We start from the raw sequence: 18,051 nt of genomic DNA, 5'->3' as shown, positions 1-18,051 counted from the left end.
CAATGCCATGTTTCTTGACGCTTTTCAGCTATACCTTTATCTTCTGAAAAGTGGTACCCACTAATACCCACCTCCTGCTTAATATGTTATATTCCCGCCAGCAATGGGTTTCTAGTGACTCGTGTTCTGTGTTGCTGGACGAGACGATATTTTGTCATGCGTGAGACCTATGGCTCGTCTCGCTGAGACTAGAGGCCGTAGCAGTTACCAAAAGTTTAGGGCTGTACTTCATTGCATTGTTAACATATACCCGTTTTCTTAATCTTTGGACCCTTTTTTTCTCTTGACTTCTACACTTGGAATCCGGATGAAAAATCATGCTGCAGTGGCTCAACTTGAGCCCTACCACCTCGGATCATGTGATTGGCGTAGCCTCGTATCCAAGGTGGCGATGCTAGAGTACCATTTCGAACTTTCTCCGCCTAGAGCCTCAATTATTCCCTTAAATGTGCTGAGCAATTCAAAGCTGGCTTCTTCAGTATCTCTAATCCGTCTCGGCGTAAAAGTCGAATGTCATGTCTGCGGCACGTCAACAAGTTCTGGTCTTGCATCCTAGCAAAACTGAGCGCATGAATAGTAGCAGACTCGACGATGACGGTGCGCTTCAGACGGTCTTCCGACTAACAGACGCAAAAAACCCAACGGTTTATCACGCTCGACGACCCCATAAGAAGTCCCGAGGGGGTTGTATCACCTGTAAGAGGCGGCGGGTCAAAGTGGGCTGGTCCCAACGACAGCATCCACGATGATAGTTCTGCTAATTCCGATGGTACAGTGCGACGAACGCAAGCCATGTTGTCGAAGATGCGAAGCTCGGGGTACCACATGCAGTTATGTCACAGCGTCGGAGAGCCTACTGAGTGGCAGTGATAAGACTGAAGCATTCGCCCTCGAAAAGCCCAGCAAAACGGGGTTTTCCTTGTCGCTTGTCGATATGCGGTCCCAGCTGGAGGGGATTTTGAGCGTCGGATCAGGCTCCAAAATTCAAAGGTCGTGTCAGCCCTTTATTATGGATGCGTTTCAACATTTCTTTACCTGGTCTGTTGAAACAGTCGGCCAACCTGGTATTCGAGATGTGATGAAAAGGGACATGGTGGAGATTGCATTTACCGTGAGTTTCAGCGTCGATCCAAAGTTGTAGCGCCAATCCATGCGCTTATTTTACTAACAGAGACGCTCAGAATTCACATTTAATGTACACATTGCTTGGGGTTGGTATGCTGCACTTGAATCGTGTCAAACAACCCGTGGAAGCGAGCCCGAAATGTGCAGAGGCCTATTTCTGGCAGCAGGCGATCCAATTATACCAAGCTGCACTACTCCCGGGAGTCAGTCGGAAAAATGTGGATGCTCTAATCTCGACGTGTATGTTTATCAGCCTCGTGTCGCTCTGTCCAGACGACTTCAAACCTACCGATTCGTGGGTTTTTACAAACAACCCTGCAGACATGAACTGGCTCTACTTGCAAAGTGGATTGCGATGCATCTTGCAGCAAGCAGAACAGTACCTCAATGGATGTATCTGGGGAACTGCATTCATGGGATTTCATGAAATAGAATGCCAACTCTTTAATTACGAAGGCCACTGTGGACCAGACGGCCTTGATCCTCTTTTCGCCGATTTCTGCGGCATTGATGAGTATACGAACGAAACTACGAGCCCTTACTATACGCCCCTCAAGTCTCTGACCACGCTGCTTGAATTAGAGAAAAATCTTTTCAATGCATCCATGTGTACAACTTATATGGGGCGATTGGAATTTGATTTTCTTGCCCTGCTTCAAAAAAGAGATCCAGCAGCTCTTATGATTATTGCGCACTGGATGGGCTTGATGTGCTTGCTGACGAAGTGGCAACCGTGGGTCGAGGGTAGGATTCGAGCAGAGTGTATTGCTATTTGCATGTTCTTTGAACGCAGTACAGACCCCAGAGTGCCACCACTGCTTGAATTTCCTGCCTTTGCATGTGGATATGCTCAATTTGAGTAGGTCGTTTGGCCATAGGAGGAGTTAGGAAGGGGCTAATTATGGACTTTCATAATTTTAATATTTTCTATGGTTTTATAGACTGCCTTTGTATTATAGCTGATGACCGTGGGAATAGACACATTGGTGGAGTGGATACATTAGTGCTACAAATGATATCCAGTCAATGCTGAGACAGTCATTCGTGTCATTTCCAGAGCTAGTTATTCTATCAACGCTCGCAAAGATTGAAGTTACTACTTTTTCAAACCACTCGTTCTGCTCCTTAGAATTAACGCTTCTCTCCTCCATGAGTTCCAGTCGATATTGCTTTGCCACATCCATGGTGATGATGGGTGGGCTGAATAGACCATCGTTCACCATCTCCTGCAATTCGACTGTAATCTCGACTGCAAAAACCCGTTGAACAATTTCTCGTTTTTCCTTCCCCCGGTCCTCCTGCGGCGGAGGGATATTAGCGTACGAAATAATGCGGATGTTCGGATCCACCAGAAACAAGGCAAGGATCTTACGATGGCCAGGCTTAGAGCGGTCCTCCAGTTTGACTGGGGAGACTCGATACTGTGAATGTTAACAGAGCCAGAATGAATCGACATCTAGAGCATTCGGAAAAGAAGGAAAGAGAACTTGGTGGTTTTTCTAGGGTATTATGAGTACAAATAAGTAGTTAGAAGCCACTCACCAGTGGCTCACATGCTAGAGGCAAGGTAAACCCAGGCAGGTCAAAACGGAACGACTGAGTCGAATCCATTGCAGCAGAGTGGGTGGATGAAGTTTGCTTTTATCAGAAGTGGTGTTGCCGGCAGACTCGCTCAAGCAGAAATGGAGGTCTAGCACAGCCTGGCCCATCCTAAGGCAGCCAGTTTCTATCTTCTACTTTTCTTCGTCCGGAATTTCAAATGGGAAAGATAAACAGAAACTCCTTCGTGGATATCCGATGGATATGTAGGTATGTACACCTGGACCCTGCGAGCCCAACATCATAACGACAAAACGAAGAATCCCTCTAATGCGAAACTTTTGAACATGTGCAAAGACCGCCATCCGGGAATACCCAAAGTACATAAGAAACACTGAATAGTTAGACAGAGATGGATAGATAGATAGATACATGCACCACATCGCCATGATGCGTCCCACTGACCAATTAAGCCTCCTTTGGGCTCACATCCGAGATGAATGGAACTTCGAACACCACGGCTCCGTTCCGGCCATCCACTGTCGCGCCGTCGTGGAAGTTGTTGGCAAAGCATTTCCAGCGTCCAAAACGGTGCTCTTTGCCAACAGCCGCCACTATGCAGAGACCCCGACGTTCAGGGTCTGAGGATTTCGACTTTGACTTGGATTTGGGCTCGGTTGGTACCTGTCCAGGCTTGGTAGTGTCGAGGCGGCGCTCGAAAACTGCAATATCGTTGACCACGCCCTTGATCAACGGCTCAGTACCTTCCTTGGCTTCGTGAGCCTTCTGATTCCGTGGTGTGTCGATAGCCATAGGATCAGAATTGTTTGGAGTATCGAAGGCGAGCGTCTGTTTCAATTGAGCAGAGGGAGTATCGGGGGTAGACGAAGCCAGATCTCCCCCACCAATCGGCCCCAGAGCAAGGATCGTCTTCTTATCTTCGGAAACCTTCCATGCGCGAATCCAGCCATCCCAGCTACCGCTTAGCACAATATCCGTCCCAGGAACTGTGGCCAAGGCGGTGATCCAGCGAGGCATCCGTCGAAGATGGCGTGAGTTCGACGATGCTTTATTTTGATCAACCTCCGTCGACAGCTCATCAAGCGGAGGGATGGGGTCGAGACCGTGCGCGAGAGGGATGGTATAGAGAGGCTTTTTCTTATGGATGGACCATAGACAGAGAGCACCCGAGTCTGAGCCTGTCACGAAATGAGTAGGAGGCAATGGAGCCACACAGTCGAGATTATTTTCTTGGTATGAGGCGTTCTTGGATCCAGCGCGGAAGACCAACTGCGATTCGTCCACAACCTTCCATAGCCTGGCTGTACGATCGCGTGCACCCACACTGACACACTCGTCAATTGACATTGCCGCCAACGACGAGACGTTGTCTTGATGTCCGAACAATGTCTCGACATAGGCATGACCGGCGGAGCTCAGAGACCACGTTTTGATCGTGCGGTCAAAAGAACCCGTGAATAGTTGCTCACCAGAGCTCATGGTTGAGATATGTCGCGCAAAGGCAAGCCCGCTGACAGAGTCACGGTGTTGCGTGAAAGTCTTCATCGGTGTCAAAGTCGCCGCGTCCCAGATGATCAATTTGTGATCCTCGCCGCCTGTCGCAATGAATTTCCCAGACGGCGAGACTGCAACCGACAGGATATTTTTTGTATGGCCATGCTCCTCCTCACTCTCGGAAACCTTTTGTAGACCTCGCACAAACTTAACTTGTTTTGGTTTCTTTCGCTGAGGTTTCGGAGGCCGTTTGGATAGCTTGTCCTGTCCGTTTATTGTGGCAGCCGTCGTTGCAGGTGTCGGGGTCGCAAGTTCCCATTTGATTAGTGTTCTATCCTTCGACACCGTGTAGACATAGGGTGGGTACACTGCAATGGAAGTAGTCGACTGGGTATCTGCCCGAAAAAAAGTATGCGATGCCGTAGGGAAAGCTAGATCCGAGGCAATTTGACGATATACACGTCCTTTAAACTCGTCCTATGCTCATATCAGATATGCAAGGATCTACTGGGGATGGAAAGGTGGAAATATTCGACAATACATACCACATCCTCTTTTAGCCTCTCAGCAATGAGATCTCGATCGATTTCTGCTGCATCAAACCCAATCTCATCCACCTCATCACGGACATTCTCTAGATACCTCTCCGCCAGCTTCAATCTTCGGTCCGCTGCTGTCTCTCCTTCGTCTGATTCCGAGCCACTCTCCTCTCCGGATAAGGCAGACTCCACACTTTCCACATCTTCATCCACATCGCTACCTGAAATCGACTGATCCCTTTCCATAGATCTTTTATCTGCATCGACACCCCGTTTTTTGAACGCGGGGGCTCCGGCGCGGTCTTCCCTCTTGCGTTTCCGTTGGGAAGCGGGCAACGTGAAAAAGGACGACATCACTGAATTGAGGTACCCTAGGGCACTGGTCAACAGAGATCCGGGCGATCGACTGACGGATACTGGCGGGGGAGGGAGCAAGCGAATGAGGAGAGTTCGCAGAGCTGGAATACTAATTCTTATTCTTTGAAGCTTTCGCTCTCACTTTTTTTTGCCGGTGGTCCGTGCATACGGAAAGCGCATCAATATTACGCCTAAATACTGACTCAGCAGACCAGCTGCTACGCCTCAGGCCCCCAGGCAGCTGCAGGCAGTCAAAGCTCCGCGCGGCCTTGCTGTATCCTTCCTCACAGTAAGACAAGACCATCATCAGCTTCCTTCTCGTTCTTCCCTCCTCCTACAGACGCGTGACACCGACGACAGTTATGTAGGTTCCATTCAACTCTGCCAATGTGTGTCCCCTTCTCAGCTGACCGATCGTTTCCGTAGGGAGGTTCTACTGGGCATTACTGGCAAGGACTTTGTCCTTCTGGCGGCATCTAAAGCCACCATGAGGGGTCCAACCATTATCAAAGCTGAGGATGATAAGACGCGCCAGCTGAACAAGCACAATCTGATGGCTTTCTCGGGAGAGGCAGGGGATACCGGTTCGTGCAGTTGACCCAACAACAGACGAATATTAGGACGAGTAATTGAGATGGGCGAGCTGACTCTTGGATCGGGGACAGTGCAATTTGCGGAGTTTATTCAAGCCAATATTCAGCTCTACACAATGCGGAATGACACCGAACTGGGGCCGAATGCAGTAGCCAACTTTGTCCGGGGGGAATTGGCACAGAGCCTGCGATCGCGGAGTCCCTACACGGTCAACCTGTTGCTGGGAGGAGTGGACCCCATCACTGAGAAGCCTCACTTGTACTGGATCGACTATTTGGCGTCGTTAGCCCCAGTGCCATACGCAGCTCATGGATATGCCCAGTAAGTCAGGAATTGAACCTCCCTAACAAACCTAGCGTGGCATCAGGTGCGGGTGGGATGAGAACTAAGATGCTTCAGGTATTACTGCTTATCTACTCTTGACAAACATCACCACCCTGATATCACGCTCGAACAGGGTCTGAAGCTTCTAGAGATGTGCACAGATGAGTTGAAACGAAGACTACCAATCGACTACAAAGGGGTATGTCACTCGTAATCACCCAGTCAGTGAGCATGGATTAATTTACTAACATTCTCCAGGTTCTGGTGAAGGTTGTAACCAAGGATGGCGTAAGGGAAGTGGACTTTGACAATGAGAAGATCGTCAAGAGTGCTTAATATGGTGTTGTATCATATCAATACTTATCTCATGTCTTTTGTTTTCGGCTTTACGGGACTTGGTTCTTCTCTTTACCTTTGAAGATCGGTTGCATGGCTAGATATTGTTTCCATGAATGTGCTCCAGATGTAGTCTCTCTCTCTCTCCTTTAGCATAGTATATAGCATCGTGACCCTGACTGTAAGAGAGATGTTCATATGTCATAGTGCCGGTTGTTTGCCTTGTTTGCATTCTGCCGTCCATCGCATTTTCGCCGGTTGGAATTCCCGCCGCACCAGTTTTCTCCTCTAGTCCCTAGCTACCCACCAAGTCATGATGCCTAAGAGACAAGCGGAGTTGTCGCTGGAGGATGGCATTCCTGCGGGCTCTCCTGTCTCAAAGAAAGCCCGCGTGGAGGATGAGCCTGCGGAGCAAGAAGACGCGTGGCATGGCGCCGTACCGCTACGCCGGGCCAGTGGGCAAGAGATGGAACAGCACGAGCACAAAGGAGAGGACATCCTGGCCGCTGCAGACCTGGAGCAAGAGGAACTGAATGAGGCGGCGCTGAATGAGAAGAGTACAGAATCCTCCGACACTATCGACGACGACGACGCTGACAACCTACCGGCAATGACTGTTCCAAAACGTCAGACCAAGCCGATGGAGGGTTACAGCGACCTATACCTTGATACGATCAATCGCGAAATTCTCGACTTTGATTTCGAGAAGCTGTGTTCGGTCAGTCTCTCTAATATCAATGTATATGCCTGTCTCGTGTGCGGCAAATACTTCCAAGGCAGAGGCCCCAACTCGCATGCATACTTCCATGCTCTGGAAGTCGGGCACCATGTATTCATCAACATGGGCACGAAGAAGGTCTACGTTCTCCCGGAGGGATATGAGGTCCAGAACAAGAGCTTGGACGACATTAAGTATGTGGTCGATCCATACTATTCCAAGGATGAAGTGTCGAAGCTGGATAAAGAGGTCCACGACGCCTTTGATCTGGCAGGGCAACGATACAGACCAGGTAAGTAAGGAGCGAACAACGGTCGGTATAGATCTCCATCTACGGACTACTAACTCTTGACTCAGGCTTTGTGGGCATGAACAATATCAAGGCAAATGATTATCTCAACGTCGTAGTCCAGCTCTTGGCTCATGTCTTCCCGATTCGCAATTATTTCCTGCTCCATGATTTTCAAGCGCCTGGAACGCCACAACTGGTTCAGCGCTTCAGCACGCTTGTGCGGAAGCTGTGGAATCCAAAGGCTTTTCGATCCCATGTGTCGCCTCATGAGTTGCTACAGGAGATTGCCCTTCGATCATCGAAGCGTTTTACGCTCACTCAGCAGTCTGATCCCGTAGAATTTCTATCGTGGTTCTTAAACAACCTCCACTTGTCCCTCGGAGGATCCAAGAAGCCGTCCAAGACCCCGACGAGTGTAATCCATGCCGCTTTTCAGGGCCACTTGAAGATCGAAAGCCAAGCGATCACCGCCCATTCCGATACACAAAATGCGCGCTTGGTATTCACCGAATCCGGCTCCATCAACGGCCAAACCATCCCGTTCCTCATCCTTACTCTTGACTTGCCTCCCACTCCCCTCTTTCAATCCGCCAATCGTGAATCAATCATCCCTCAGGTTCCGTTGACAACCCTCCTGAACAAGTATAACGGGATCACCGCCTCGGAGAAACTGGCTCATCGAGTCCGACACCGTCTCCTCCATCCACTTCCCCCCTATCTCTTTTTCCACATCAAACGCTTCAGTCAGAACCGGTTTGTCTCGGAAAGGAACCCGACGATCGTAACCTTCCCATCGCCTCGCTCCCTAGACATGTCTCCCTACGTGGAACCCAATCCTGAAATCTGGCCACCAGGCGAGCCAATCCTTTATGACCTCGTCGCCAATATCATTCTCGACCCCTCAGTGGCCGCCTCCGGGGCCGCCGAAGATGCAGCAGCGGACCGGGGTGTCAACGCCGCAGGTGGGGGCTCGTCTACCGGAGCCGGCGCAGCTAGCGAGAAGGTTGCGTGGCTCGTCCAAGTTCAGGACAAAGCGATGGTGGCGGAAAATGCACGACACCAGAAGGAACACGCCGGAGAGCAACAGGGCCCAGAATGGTTGGAGATCCAAGATCTGTTTGTGAAACGAGCCGAGAGTGAAACCTTGTTTACGAGGGAAGGATATCTAATGGTTTGGGAACGCCGAAAGATTCCTGGCATGACGAATCAAAAGGGGAAGAATCCCAAGTAGATCTGTTGGATCAGGAGATAGACATTACCTGTAGTGTCGTGTATTTAATTAATTATATCTGACTGATGTGTGCATGGCAAGGCTTAGTGTTAGGATCAATACTTGTATAATTAAATCAAAATTTATGATTCGGATGAGCATGCATTTTTTTATCCATTTTGTAGATAGCTAGAGAATAGATACGCGTCCAAGCAATGATTGGGGGAGTGATTCGCCTTGTCGTGCAATCTCAACTGGCGTCATGATGAGTACAGTCTATAGCGCATTTTCGGAGTAGACGACTAGCATCACTAAAAATGGGAGAAGAACAGGTGAATTAGATACATATAATATAGGGCAGATCCAAATCCAGCATTTCTATTAATGTCGAAGTAGCTAGGTCACAATGCACTCATGCACACTCATTCCACCAACGTTGCAGAGCATACGGTCATAAGCTGCCCCAGCCACAGAACTTCCTACCAATTTTAATAGCTGTGCCAGCTATGATTCCCCATACGCTAGCATTCACAGCTGCCTGCATGCCCACCGTGAGAGCTAACTTTCCCATGTAGACAAAGGCGTCGGATCGAGAGCCACCACCCCATACACCCAACGGGCGGACATCAGATCGGAGAGCAGCGGAAGAGTTCGCAGATGATAAATAGGACGAAGCAAGAGAGCGTAGGTATAGGGATTCAAGTGGAATAAAAATCACGTTGGTGAGCATGGATGCAAGATGAGATGCAAGAGAATCAACGGGGTGAGAGGAGAGGATCGTGACTCGATGAGCAATGGGGGAGGTAATAGTAGCTGTCATAGACTGGCGAACATTGGGATCAGATATCCGTGGGAAAATCTCCGAATCAAAATCATTTTCAAATGATGTGTCCGGCCCCGGGGATTCATTGTGTATTTCTTCCGGGCCTGGTTCTTCCACACTATCCGGTAAGATATTGGCAAGCGTTGAAATGGGACCGGATCCAACAGCCGGAGTTTCTGCTCTTGGACTTCGCGGCTGGTCTGCATTAGTCAATGGGGTCTCTCCTACTTCAGGAAATATAGCAGCAGTCATGTTGGACAGTCCATCACTATCAACCGTATCTGGGTTGTTGACGGCAGTGAAACTTTGGCCTTGATTGGCTAGGAGAGCATCCAAAAGGTCCGAGAACGACCGACGGCCAACTGGTATGCCACTGGCATTTGCTTGATCAGCTTCGACGTCAGTCCTAGCAATCAACTGGCCCTGGTTTGAGGCATGTCGGTTCCCTAAAAGCTCCAGCTGCATGGTGATGACATCAGAGTTCTGGTGAATCAATGAAGCCCTCACGCGGGGGGACGTCGGGGAAGAAGTTGCAGGGGACGAAGGTCGGGAGAAAAGGGTGTTTGAGCGGGAATGCCGTCCACTCTCGGCAGCATCCAGATCTTCCAGGCGACTGGGCCCTGCATCATCCGCATGGTTGGATGAGCCAGCAACAGGGGACATCGTGTTCACTCGCCCCATTGGGGCCAGCTCTGGAAAGTCATCGGCACTCATCTCCGCGGGTGATAGCGAAATAGGGTTTTCTTCATTGGACAGAACACGATTGCCGTTGAAGTCGCCCCCCGGATCCTGTGACTGTGACCTAGGAACAGCTCCATGGGCCCGGATCACTTCCTCTGGAGGCGGTGGGACCGTCGATTGAAGCTGTAATTGCCGGGATAACGACTGCCTTTCGTTCTGCAATTGCTCGATGCTTAACGGTAAAGATTCGAGCCAATCTCGCCTGTGTCGGGCATCCGCAGCTTGTTCAGATGCCTGAGCTACCCGCTGTGATTTGAAGCCAAACCATGATAAAACCCAACGTCGAAGGAAGTTCACCTCGTACATGATATCCTCGACGAGTGTCATGCTGTTGCGACGACTTTCTTCCTCGGATCTGCGTCCGAGAGTCGGAACCATCCAGTCTATAAGATCATTTTCAAATGCCACTTTAATAGAAAGTTCGTCCGCCACGGTAGGCTTCGGTAACCGTCGACGTATTAACCGGTAGAGCCTTATCTCTATCACTGGACGCAGGTACATATAGATATAAAGCAAAACCGGAGGCGCCTTTGCCAGATTCAAAAGATACATGCTGAGTGATTCAAGTGACGAGTCTGTTGGTAGGGAAGGAAGCTGAATCGCGGCATGTTCGCCAAATGGGATTAGAAGCTGGACCGCTGGCAAAAACGACGGAGGGACAAGGAGGAGAGATTGCAGGAGAGAATACATGTATGTCTGTATCGCCAAAACAAGCAACGTCCCTCTCGCCCTGGACATAGGTTAGGTGGCTGTCTGTGTTCTATGGGATATTGCAAGTTACGCACGCAGAATGTAAAAGGTTGAATGAAGCCCGAACAACTTTTGAGCCCGTATCGTCATTAGGGAAATAGCTCTGTATGTACGAAATCAAGCGCTCCAGTGGATGATGTCGGCAAATGGAGAGGCATGTTGATATCGCCCATGCCGGGATTCCTGCAAAATAGAACCCTTGGATCCCCCAAGACGCACGTTCATGGCTTATAATAGCCATCAAAGGGATATGCGTGTAACTTTTGAAAGTCTAACAGATCAGCCTTGTGAACCTCTGACCTGAAGCTATGCATCAAACTTACTTGTATCCGGCCGGCAAGTGACGACGTCCACCATGAGCCGAGGAAGACGGACACTTGGTCTAGGGTAGCCATGATCAACCCATAGTCGTTCTCCGCAGCTATCATCTCAACCTTCTGCCGGTCACTCTGTCCACCGGCATTTCCATCCTCACTAACAACAATGCCCATGGTTGAAAGGACGTCATTTTTGGCCCTCCGAAGCGCTTTACCAAATACTTTGGATTCGGGATTAACTGGATGACCTCTTTCATCGTAATGCTGAGCATAGTCGTCCGCAAACAGAGCGGACGTACTCTGCTGGGTTGGACGAGCACGATCCGATGTGGGATCTGCAGTGCGCTCTGGCACTTCATACGGGGACCGGCCCTTGATATTCAGTTAGCCAAGCAGTTCAGAAAGTGGAAGGTAGCAAGCGCCATTGGAAAGTGAACAAATGGAAGATACATGGTAGCCATAGGTATGCCGAGAGGATCATTAAATTTAGGTGCAGCGCACGTTAACAGGCTGCATAAAACCAGAAACAATGTACACTATCTATCTTTCGCTTCGCCTTCCAAGTATACTAGATACAATTATTCCTTCACACCCTATAGTTAGGGAAAAAGTGTAGTAGAGTAGGAAGTCCATCCCAACTGGGCCGCGCCCACTATACCAAAGCGAGGTGAATCATGGGTGGAAACAGAAAGTTGGAGCCTACCAGAGCCAGCCTATTCAAGTACGCCTGTCGCCCCATCACGCAACAAACCGACGAGATTCATCGCTGAGGAATCAAGAGAGGATGATGGTTGTCAATGCCCTGATGGCGACGTTTCTCCGATGGCAACAGGCGCCATTTTCACATGGGCGGCTGCAGCGGCTCGAGCACGGGCCATTGCCGATCGGCCTTTTTTCGACAAACAAAGCAAACATCTCAAAAAAAGATCAAAAGTTTCCGTGCGACAACGCTTGCGACGCCGAACAGCTCCCCTCTTTTCGACCGGCGAGAATTTATTTTCTTCAGGATATAGGATGGCGCGATAGATCAACAGAGTCACGCTTGTTGAGAATCTCCGCGAATCATGTCTAAAGCTGTTGTCAAGACGACCTTCGAGGCGTCTAGGACTCTTCGTCCCATATACACCGGGGGAAGTACTGCACTGGATGCCAGTGGTCGATTGCTGTTGACTTGTGTTGGTGAGGATGCTCTCGTCGTCGATCTCGAAACTGGCGACCAACTTGCCAGTCTGGAAGGAGTGGGTTCTTAGTCCACCTTTATTGCAGCGACAATCGCTAATCAGATTTCTGTAGGATGGAGAGGTCATCACCAGTCTAGCCAGTACGTCACGCAGACTGCAGTTCTTCGAATTTTCTCGTCTTTGCTAACAATTTTCTTAGTTACGCCATCGGCCTCTCATGCCATTGTTTGCTCGCGATCCATGGCCATGCGAATTTACGCTCTGACACCTTTCGATGACACAACACGAACGATCGAGGCAGAACTTATTCGAAGTTTAAAGCCCCATCCATCACCAGTTGTCACAACCGCAACCGATCCCACCAGCACATTCCTAGCCACTGGTGCTGCAGACGGTTCAATTAAGATCTGGGACGTCAGACGTGGCTATGCTACCCATACGTTCCATGGCCATCGTGGTGTTATTTCGGCCCTATGCTTCTTCCAAATACCGTTTCAGGAAGAAGAAAATAAGACGTCTTCCAAGAAAAAGAAGTCAAAGAAACAGTCGAATGATGTCGACTCTGACGAGGATATGGAGGACGCCGGCATCACGACTGTTGATTCGACTGGTATTCTTCGACTGGCCTCGGGAAGCGAGGAGGGCACGGTGCGAGTGTGGGATTTGAACAAGAGGAAGTCTATAGTGACTCTTGAGTCCCATCTCTCAGTTGTACGGAGCTTATCGTACTCCTCAGCGGAAAATGCACTGCTCTCCGCAGGCCGAGATAAGACGGTCATCGTCTGGGATGTGCGCACATTCAAGACGCGCCGGATCATCCCAGTCCTGGAGAGCGTTGAAGCAGCTACGTTCGTTGATGACAGTGGACTATGCTTGGTGGGAGGCGAGAATGGCAAGTTGCGTGTATGGGATTGCAACCGAGGTGGAGAAGTGACCTATGAGCAAGAAGCTGGGGAAGAGTATGAGGCCGTGGTGGCTATCCAGTATTCCCCGGGCATGCCGTTTGCAGTGACAGTACATGCCGATCAGACCTTGCGTCTTCACTCGCTCGAACCTTTATCTAGCTTCAAGCCCGGGTCTTCAATCAAGCCCCTGCCCATCATCAGGCGCATATCCGGCAACGACGACGATATCATTGACCTTGCATACGTTGGATCTGACCGATCCATGCTTGCATTGGCCACAAACACTGAAAGTATTCGGGTGGTCTCCGTAGGACCGTCAACAGACCGACCATCTGATAGTGGAGAGGACTACTTTGGTGCGGATGTCACCCATCTGGAAGGTCACGACGACATTATCATCTGTATCGATGTAGATTGGTCGGGCCACTGGCTGGCAACAGGTGCCAAAGACAACACAGCACGTCTCTGGCGTTTGGATCCTAAAACATCATCGTACACCTGCTTTGCAGTTCTTACGGGTCACGCTGAATCCCTGGGGGCCATCGGCTTCCCTCGACTCCCTCCGCCGATCAACACCCCAGCTCACACCGATCCCCTGAATCACCCTCCGTCTTTTCTGCTCACGGGTTCTCAAGACCGTACCATCAAACGGTGGGACACGGGCAAGCTAGGACCTCTCCAATCCTCAAAACATCACACTCCGAAGGCGATATATACCCGCAAAGCCCACGAAAAGGATATCAACGCCTTGGATGTTAATCCATCATCGACGCTATTTGCGTCCGCCTCGCAAGATCGTACTGTCAAGATTTGGTCTGCTGAAGATGGCTCGGTCGTAGGGGTGCTGCGCGGGCATAAGAGAGGCGTTTGGTCTGTACGTTTCTCCCCTCGGGGCACACCGATCCTCAACAACGATGATCGGAGTAGTACAAGTAGAGGCTTGATTGCCACTGGGTCTGGCGACAAGACCATAAAAATCTGGAGCTTATCTGACTACAGCTGTCTCCTGACGTTCGAAGGTCACACCAACAGCGTGCTCAAAGTGATCTGGCTCCCACCTCCAGATCTGACTACGAAGGGAGACGAAGAGGATGAAGATCAAGCAGCACCGGTTCCCAACCAGGCCGCACAATCGCGGCCTCTTGTGGCATCTGCTGCTGCAGATGGCTTGGTGAAGATTTGGTCTCCCTATACAGGAGAGCTGGAGACCACTCTCGACAACCACACAGACCGAGTGTGGGCACTTGCCAGCCCAACCCCCTCTGGCTCTCGTGCCGACTTATTATCGTCTTCCGCCACTCAGGGCAACTCTTCTCCCTTTGCTCTTGCTTCCGGTTCTGCAGACTCTACCGTCACGTTCTGGACTGATACCACTTCCGCTACGTACACTGCCACAGTCAGCGCCAACTCGGCTCGCATTGAGCAGGACCAGCAGCTGCAGAACTATATCAGGGCCGGCGCATACCGTGAAGCCATCACCCTCGCCCTCCAACTCAACCATCCTGCACGACTACTCTCTCTTTTCACGACTGCGATCGATGCGGCTGATGATCCTTACTCGACCGATCCCAAGACGGAGGAGCGTGCCAACAGCCTGACTGGCAACCCATCCATTGACGAGGTTCTCCAAACCTTGGGGCCTGAGAACCTTCAGAATCTTCTCCTCCGACTGCGTGACTGGAACACCAACGCGCGCAACTCCCGGGTTGCGCAGCGCATCCTGTTTGCTTTGTTCAGATCTTATCCCGCATCGACCTTCATTGAGCTGGCCACTTCAAGCATGGCCAAGCGAGGGGCTAATAGTCGCATTACAGCCGGCATGAAGGATATCCTACAGGCCTTGGCCTCTTACACAGAGCGACATTATCGTCGAGTGGAAGAGCTGACGGACGAAAGCTATCTCGTCGAGTGGATTCTAGGGGAGATGGATGGCGGTGTAGGGTTGGGAGGATTGGGGGTTTCGGGCTCACACGAGGTCATGTCGGATGAAGTCCCTGACCACGAAAAGGATGTGATCATGCTCGGAGTGTGAAGAAAGATAGCAACCCCCCCGGTGAATGATGACATGTATAAATAGACGAGATGGCTTTCGTATTTGGATTGTTGCAGTCTATATCGGCGCTTTCTACTGGAGTACCATGTACATTTTACATTTGCAGATTGTCTTTCTGGGAGAAGACAAGGTATAGAAAAAGTTTTGTCTATGAGCGTACTGTCTCATGCTTGTCTATAAGTATATTTGATTCCATATTGAAGGTCTATTCACACGATCTTCAATACACGGGCTTGCGTCTTCTGTTATACATACGTAGCCAAAGCCTTTCTGTCCGCTCGATGACCCTAGATATAGGCCTCTGTGTAGATTGCTCGACAAAGTCTTCTACATATAGACTCCTGGAAGTACATGCATCTTCCCAAATGACCTGCCCCCTCGCTACCCACGCATCTGTTGGTGGGTTCCAGAAATGGCAATCTGGTTCCAGACATGGACCAAAAAAAGAGGTCTGTATGACGGCAAATACCCTATGATCACGTTGCACGAAGACAATCCAAGTCGTCTGGTCATTCATACGTCCAACATCATCTATCATCATGTCTTCGCCGACGATGGGAGTCGCGACCACTTTCCCGGTCTCGGTTACGATCGTGCCTGCTCGACGCATTCGACGAGTGTCGGGAGCTGTAACGGTCATCATCACCATATCGACGGCTCCTCTCATGATCTCGATCACGATAATAATCACGGTGATCGCGGTCGCGCTCTCTGTCTCTCTCTCGGCGGTATCGATCCTCTCGTCTGTCGCTATCGTCTCGATCATCAGCGGACATTTGTCGTCTCAAATTCCGATCACCCGACGATCGGCTCCTATCCCTCCTTGAAGACCCTTTTCCCCGTCGGTCATAACGATTGCTGTCATCATCGTCGTACTCGCGCCGACGATAGTCCCGATCCCGATCTCTGTCTCGACCGCTTTTTTTAAGATTACGATCACGTCTCTCTTTCCAGTCATCGTCATCACGTTTCTTAGCCTCCTTCCGCAACGCCGCAAGCTCTTCTTCCGTCGTAAATTCTCCGGTTTTCTTATTTTGCATAAGAACCGGCATGTAGACACCCTCCGTATTGTTGTCGCCTTCTTTCCCAGCTTTCCTAGATCCTTTCCGCATTGCAGCTTTCCCCCATGCGCCAAACTCCGCCTCAGCGCCCTTGCCACCCGACGTATCCTTCGCTCCAATCCCGAGAAATCCGGGCCGACGTTCAGGGATCCGCGGCTTTTCGGCGGCAGTCGAAGAGCCGTATTTCCCTTTTCCAACAGGTTGGCCTTCTTTCCAGCCCATTCCTCGGAGTAACGCCGCACCAAACTCCTCCACAGGGATTGCATTATACTGATCCAGCGACGCAGGTTCCGGGCGAGAAGCAACATCGGTTCGGAAGGAAGTAGTCTCATCGTAACGTGCATTCTGGTCCCCCTGGGCAGACTCGATCACAAGATCAGACCGGCCCTCTGTCTCCCCCTTGCTTTCTCGTATCAATGCCTGGAGCGCAATTTCATCCTGCGTAAGAGGTTTGCAGGGTTCATCAGTCGTAGAAGCTCCAGCGTCCGCACTCTCCACCACCTGTTCACCACTCGTCTGGCTCTCATCTCCCTGCGCCGTCTGCGCAAAACTGAGACCATATGACATACTCGGGCCATCTATCTCGACATTCTCCCCAGCGACTTCGCCTCGTTGTTCCGCCTCGCGTATCGCCTGCACTTCCTTCGGGAGCAGGTTCTTCCCTCGGGGCCGTGGACGGTTGATACCAGGTCTATCGCGCCAGTTGTTATTGCTTGCGACAGGGATAACTAATTTGCGTGGTTCATGTGATCCATCGGCGGAGATGGCCGTTCCGGTAATTGTGTCGATTCCCGTCACAGCTTCGTAGGCAGGTGCGCCGCTGTCGTCGTCGGATTCATCATCATCCTGGAGATTATGCGGTCGCCGTGGAAGTGTTCGAGTAGACTGATTGGTTGCTCGAGATGATTCCTGTATATTAAAGGAGGTTTTCTTGATCGATCCATTCGAAACAGAGGAACCTTGTCCTCCTAAGGACAAAGAGAAGGGTTTTGCCGACGAGATTGGTGAGCGTCCCTCCCCATCCGCCGGCGGCTGAGACGAGGGCATGGCAAGCGTCCGTCCAAGTACAAGCTGGCGACAACAAAAGAAGTAGAATGGGATCCAAGGGGGGGAAGTTTTGCTCGTGAAGAAGGAAGAGAGATGACTTCCAGAGCCGGTGGCGAAACTTTTAAGCGCGCGCCTGGATATCTTCGGATAGCCGCAACATCCAAAATCCGGTGAGATTACACTACCAACTACGCAACGGCCTTTAAAACTTTTTTTTCTATCTTTCTGGTATGGAGATAGAGAGCTAGCTAATCGTACAGTCGTGGTGGATTTCATTTCATTCCTTGCAATTCCAACCTTCCAATCCTATCCGCCGTACCTTGTATCCGCTTTATCAATACATGTAGTACAAAAGTACAAAAAAAACATTAGGAAACGGCAAAGTCACTGGTCTTACGTCTACACGGCCAGTATTTCGGATGGCTCATTGCATGCCAATGTAATGGAACCCCAAGGAGAGCGCCATAGAAAGCCATAGTGTGGGGGGAGGGCTGCAGCGGGGGTTAGAGAGTCGTGATGGTGAGAAGGGTGGGAAGGGCGAGAAGGGCGAGAAGCGGACGAGAGAATCAGGCAGTAGAGGGCGAAGGAATGTCAAAGACCAACAATCCGGGCAGCGAAAATGAT

At 50.5% G+C, this 18,051-nt stretch overlaps 8 protein-coding genes across 8 annotated transcripts; 4 read left to right on the top strand and 4 right to left on the bottom strand.

The window, feature by feature from the left end:
* Window positions 1–515: 515 nt before the first annotated feature.
* ATNIH1004_004990 (Zn(II)2Cys6 transcription factor domain-containing protein) lies at window positions 516–1,988 on the top strand (the record flags this gene model as incomplete). The annotated part of the gene is made up of 3 exons (XM_033569650.1): window positions 516–716; window positions 776–1,111; window positions 1,182–1,988. The coding sequence occupies 3 exons, from the start codon at window positions 516–518 to the stop codon at window positions 1,986–1,988; spliced, it is 1,344 nt and encodes a 447-aa protein (XP_033428456.1).
* A 90-nt stretch (window positions 1,989–2,078) lies between these two features.
* On the bottom strand, window positions 2,079–2,736 carry ATNIH1004_004989 (uncharacterized protein; the record flags this gene model as incomplete). The annotated part of the gene is made up of 2 exons (XM_033569649.1): window positions 2,079–2,546; window positions 2,668–2,736. The coding sequence occupies 2 exons, from the start codon at window positions 2,734–2,736 to the stop codon at window positions 2,079–2,081; spliced, it is 537 nt and encodes a 178-aa protein (XP_033428455.1).
* A 396-nt stretch (window positions 2,737–3,132) lies between these two features.
* On the bottom strand, window positions 3,133–5,072 carry RRP9 (ribosomal RNA-processing protein RRP9; the record flags this gene model as incomplete). The annotated part of the gene is made up of 2 exons (XM_033569648.1): window positions 3,133–4,656; window positions 4,725–5,072. The coding sequence occupies 2 exons, from the start codon at window positions 5,070–5,072 to the stop codon at window positions 3,133–3,135; spliced, it is 1,872 nt and encodes a 623-aa protein (XP_033428454.1).
* Window positions 5,073–5,562: 490 nt separating this feature from the next.
* On the top strand, window positions 5,563–6,329 carry pre1 (proteasome core particle subunit beta 4; the record flags this gene model as incomplete). Its single annotated transcript, XM_033569647.1, has 4 exons — window positions 5,563–5,659; window positions 5,741–5,990; window positions 6,069–6,192; window positions 6,252–6,329. 4 exons carry the CDS (start codon window positions 5,563–5,565, stop codon window positions 6,327–6,329), a joined length of 549 nt encoding a protein of 182 aa, XP_033428453.1.
* A 313-nt stretch (window positions 6,330–6,642) lies between these two features.
* ATNIH1004_004986 (ubiquitin carboxyl-terminal hydrolase family protein) lies at window positions 6,643–8,570 on the top strand (the record flags this gene model as incomplete). Its single annotated transcript, XM_033569646.1, has 2 exons — window positions 6,643–7,339; window positions 7,405–8,570. The coding sequence occupies 2 exons, from the start codon at window positions 6,643–6,645 to the stop codon at window positions 8,568–8,570; spliced, it is 1,863 nt and encodes a 620-aa protein (XP_033428452.1).
* Window positions 8,571–9,000: 430 nt separating this feature from the next.
* ATNIH1004_004985 (uncharacterized protein) lies at window positions 9,001–11,856 on the bottom strand (the record flags this gene model as incomplete). Its single annotated transcript, XM_033569645.1, has 4 exons — window positions 9,001–10,843; window positions 10,899–11,134; window positions 11,187–11,552; window positions 11,839–11,856. 4 exons carry the CDS (start codon window positions 11,854–11,856, stop codon window positions 9,001–9,003), a joined length of 2,463 nt encoding a protein of 820 aa, XP_033428451.1.
* Window positions 11,857–12,244: 388 nt separating this feature from the next.
* UTP13 (U3 snoRNA-associated protein UTP13) lies at window positions 12,245–15,298 on the top strand (the record flags this gene model as incomplete). The annotated part of the gene is made up of 3 exons (XM_033569644.1): window positions 12,245–12,418; window positions 12,474–12,501; window positions 12,561–15,298. The coding sequence occupies 3 exons, from the start codon at window positions 12,245–12,247 to the stop codon at window positions 15,296–15,298; spliced, it is 2,940 nt and encodes a 979-aa protein (XP_033428450.1).
* A 548-nt stretch (window positions 15,299–15,846) lies between these two features.
* On the bottom strand, window positions 15,847–17,427 carry spp2 (spliceosome ATPase-activating subunit SPP2; the record flags this gene model as incomplete). The annotated part of the gene is made up of 1 exon (XM_033569643.1): window positions 15,847–17,427. One exon carries the CDS (start codon window positions 17,425–17,427, stop codon window positions 15,847–15,849), a length of 1,581 nt encoding a protein of 526 aa, XP_033428449.1.
* Window positions 17,428–18,051: the final 624 nt, after the last annotated feature.

The sequence above is a fragment of the Aspergillus tanneri genome (genome assembly GCF_003426965.1).
Source record: "Aspergillus tanneri strain NIH1004 chromosome Unknown AapTan_3_pilon_pilon_pilon, whole genome shotgun sequence".
NCBI lineage: Eukaryota > Fungi > Ascomycota > Eurotiomycetes > Eurotiales > Aspergillaceae > Aspergillus > Aspergillus tanneri.
Note: the sequence above shows the minus strand (reverse complement) of the source record. Positions and strands in the feature narration are given on the sequence as shown.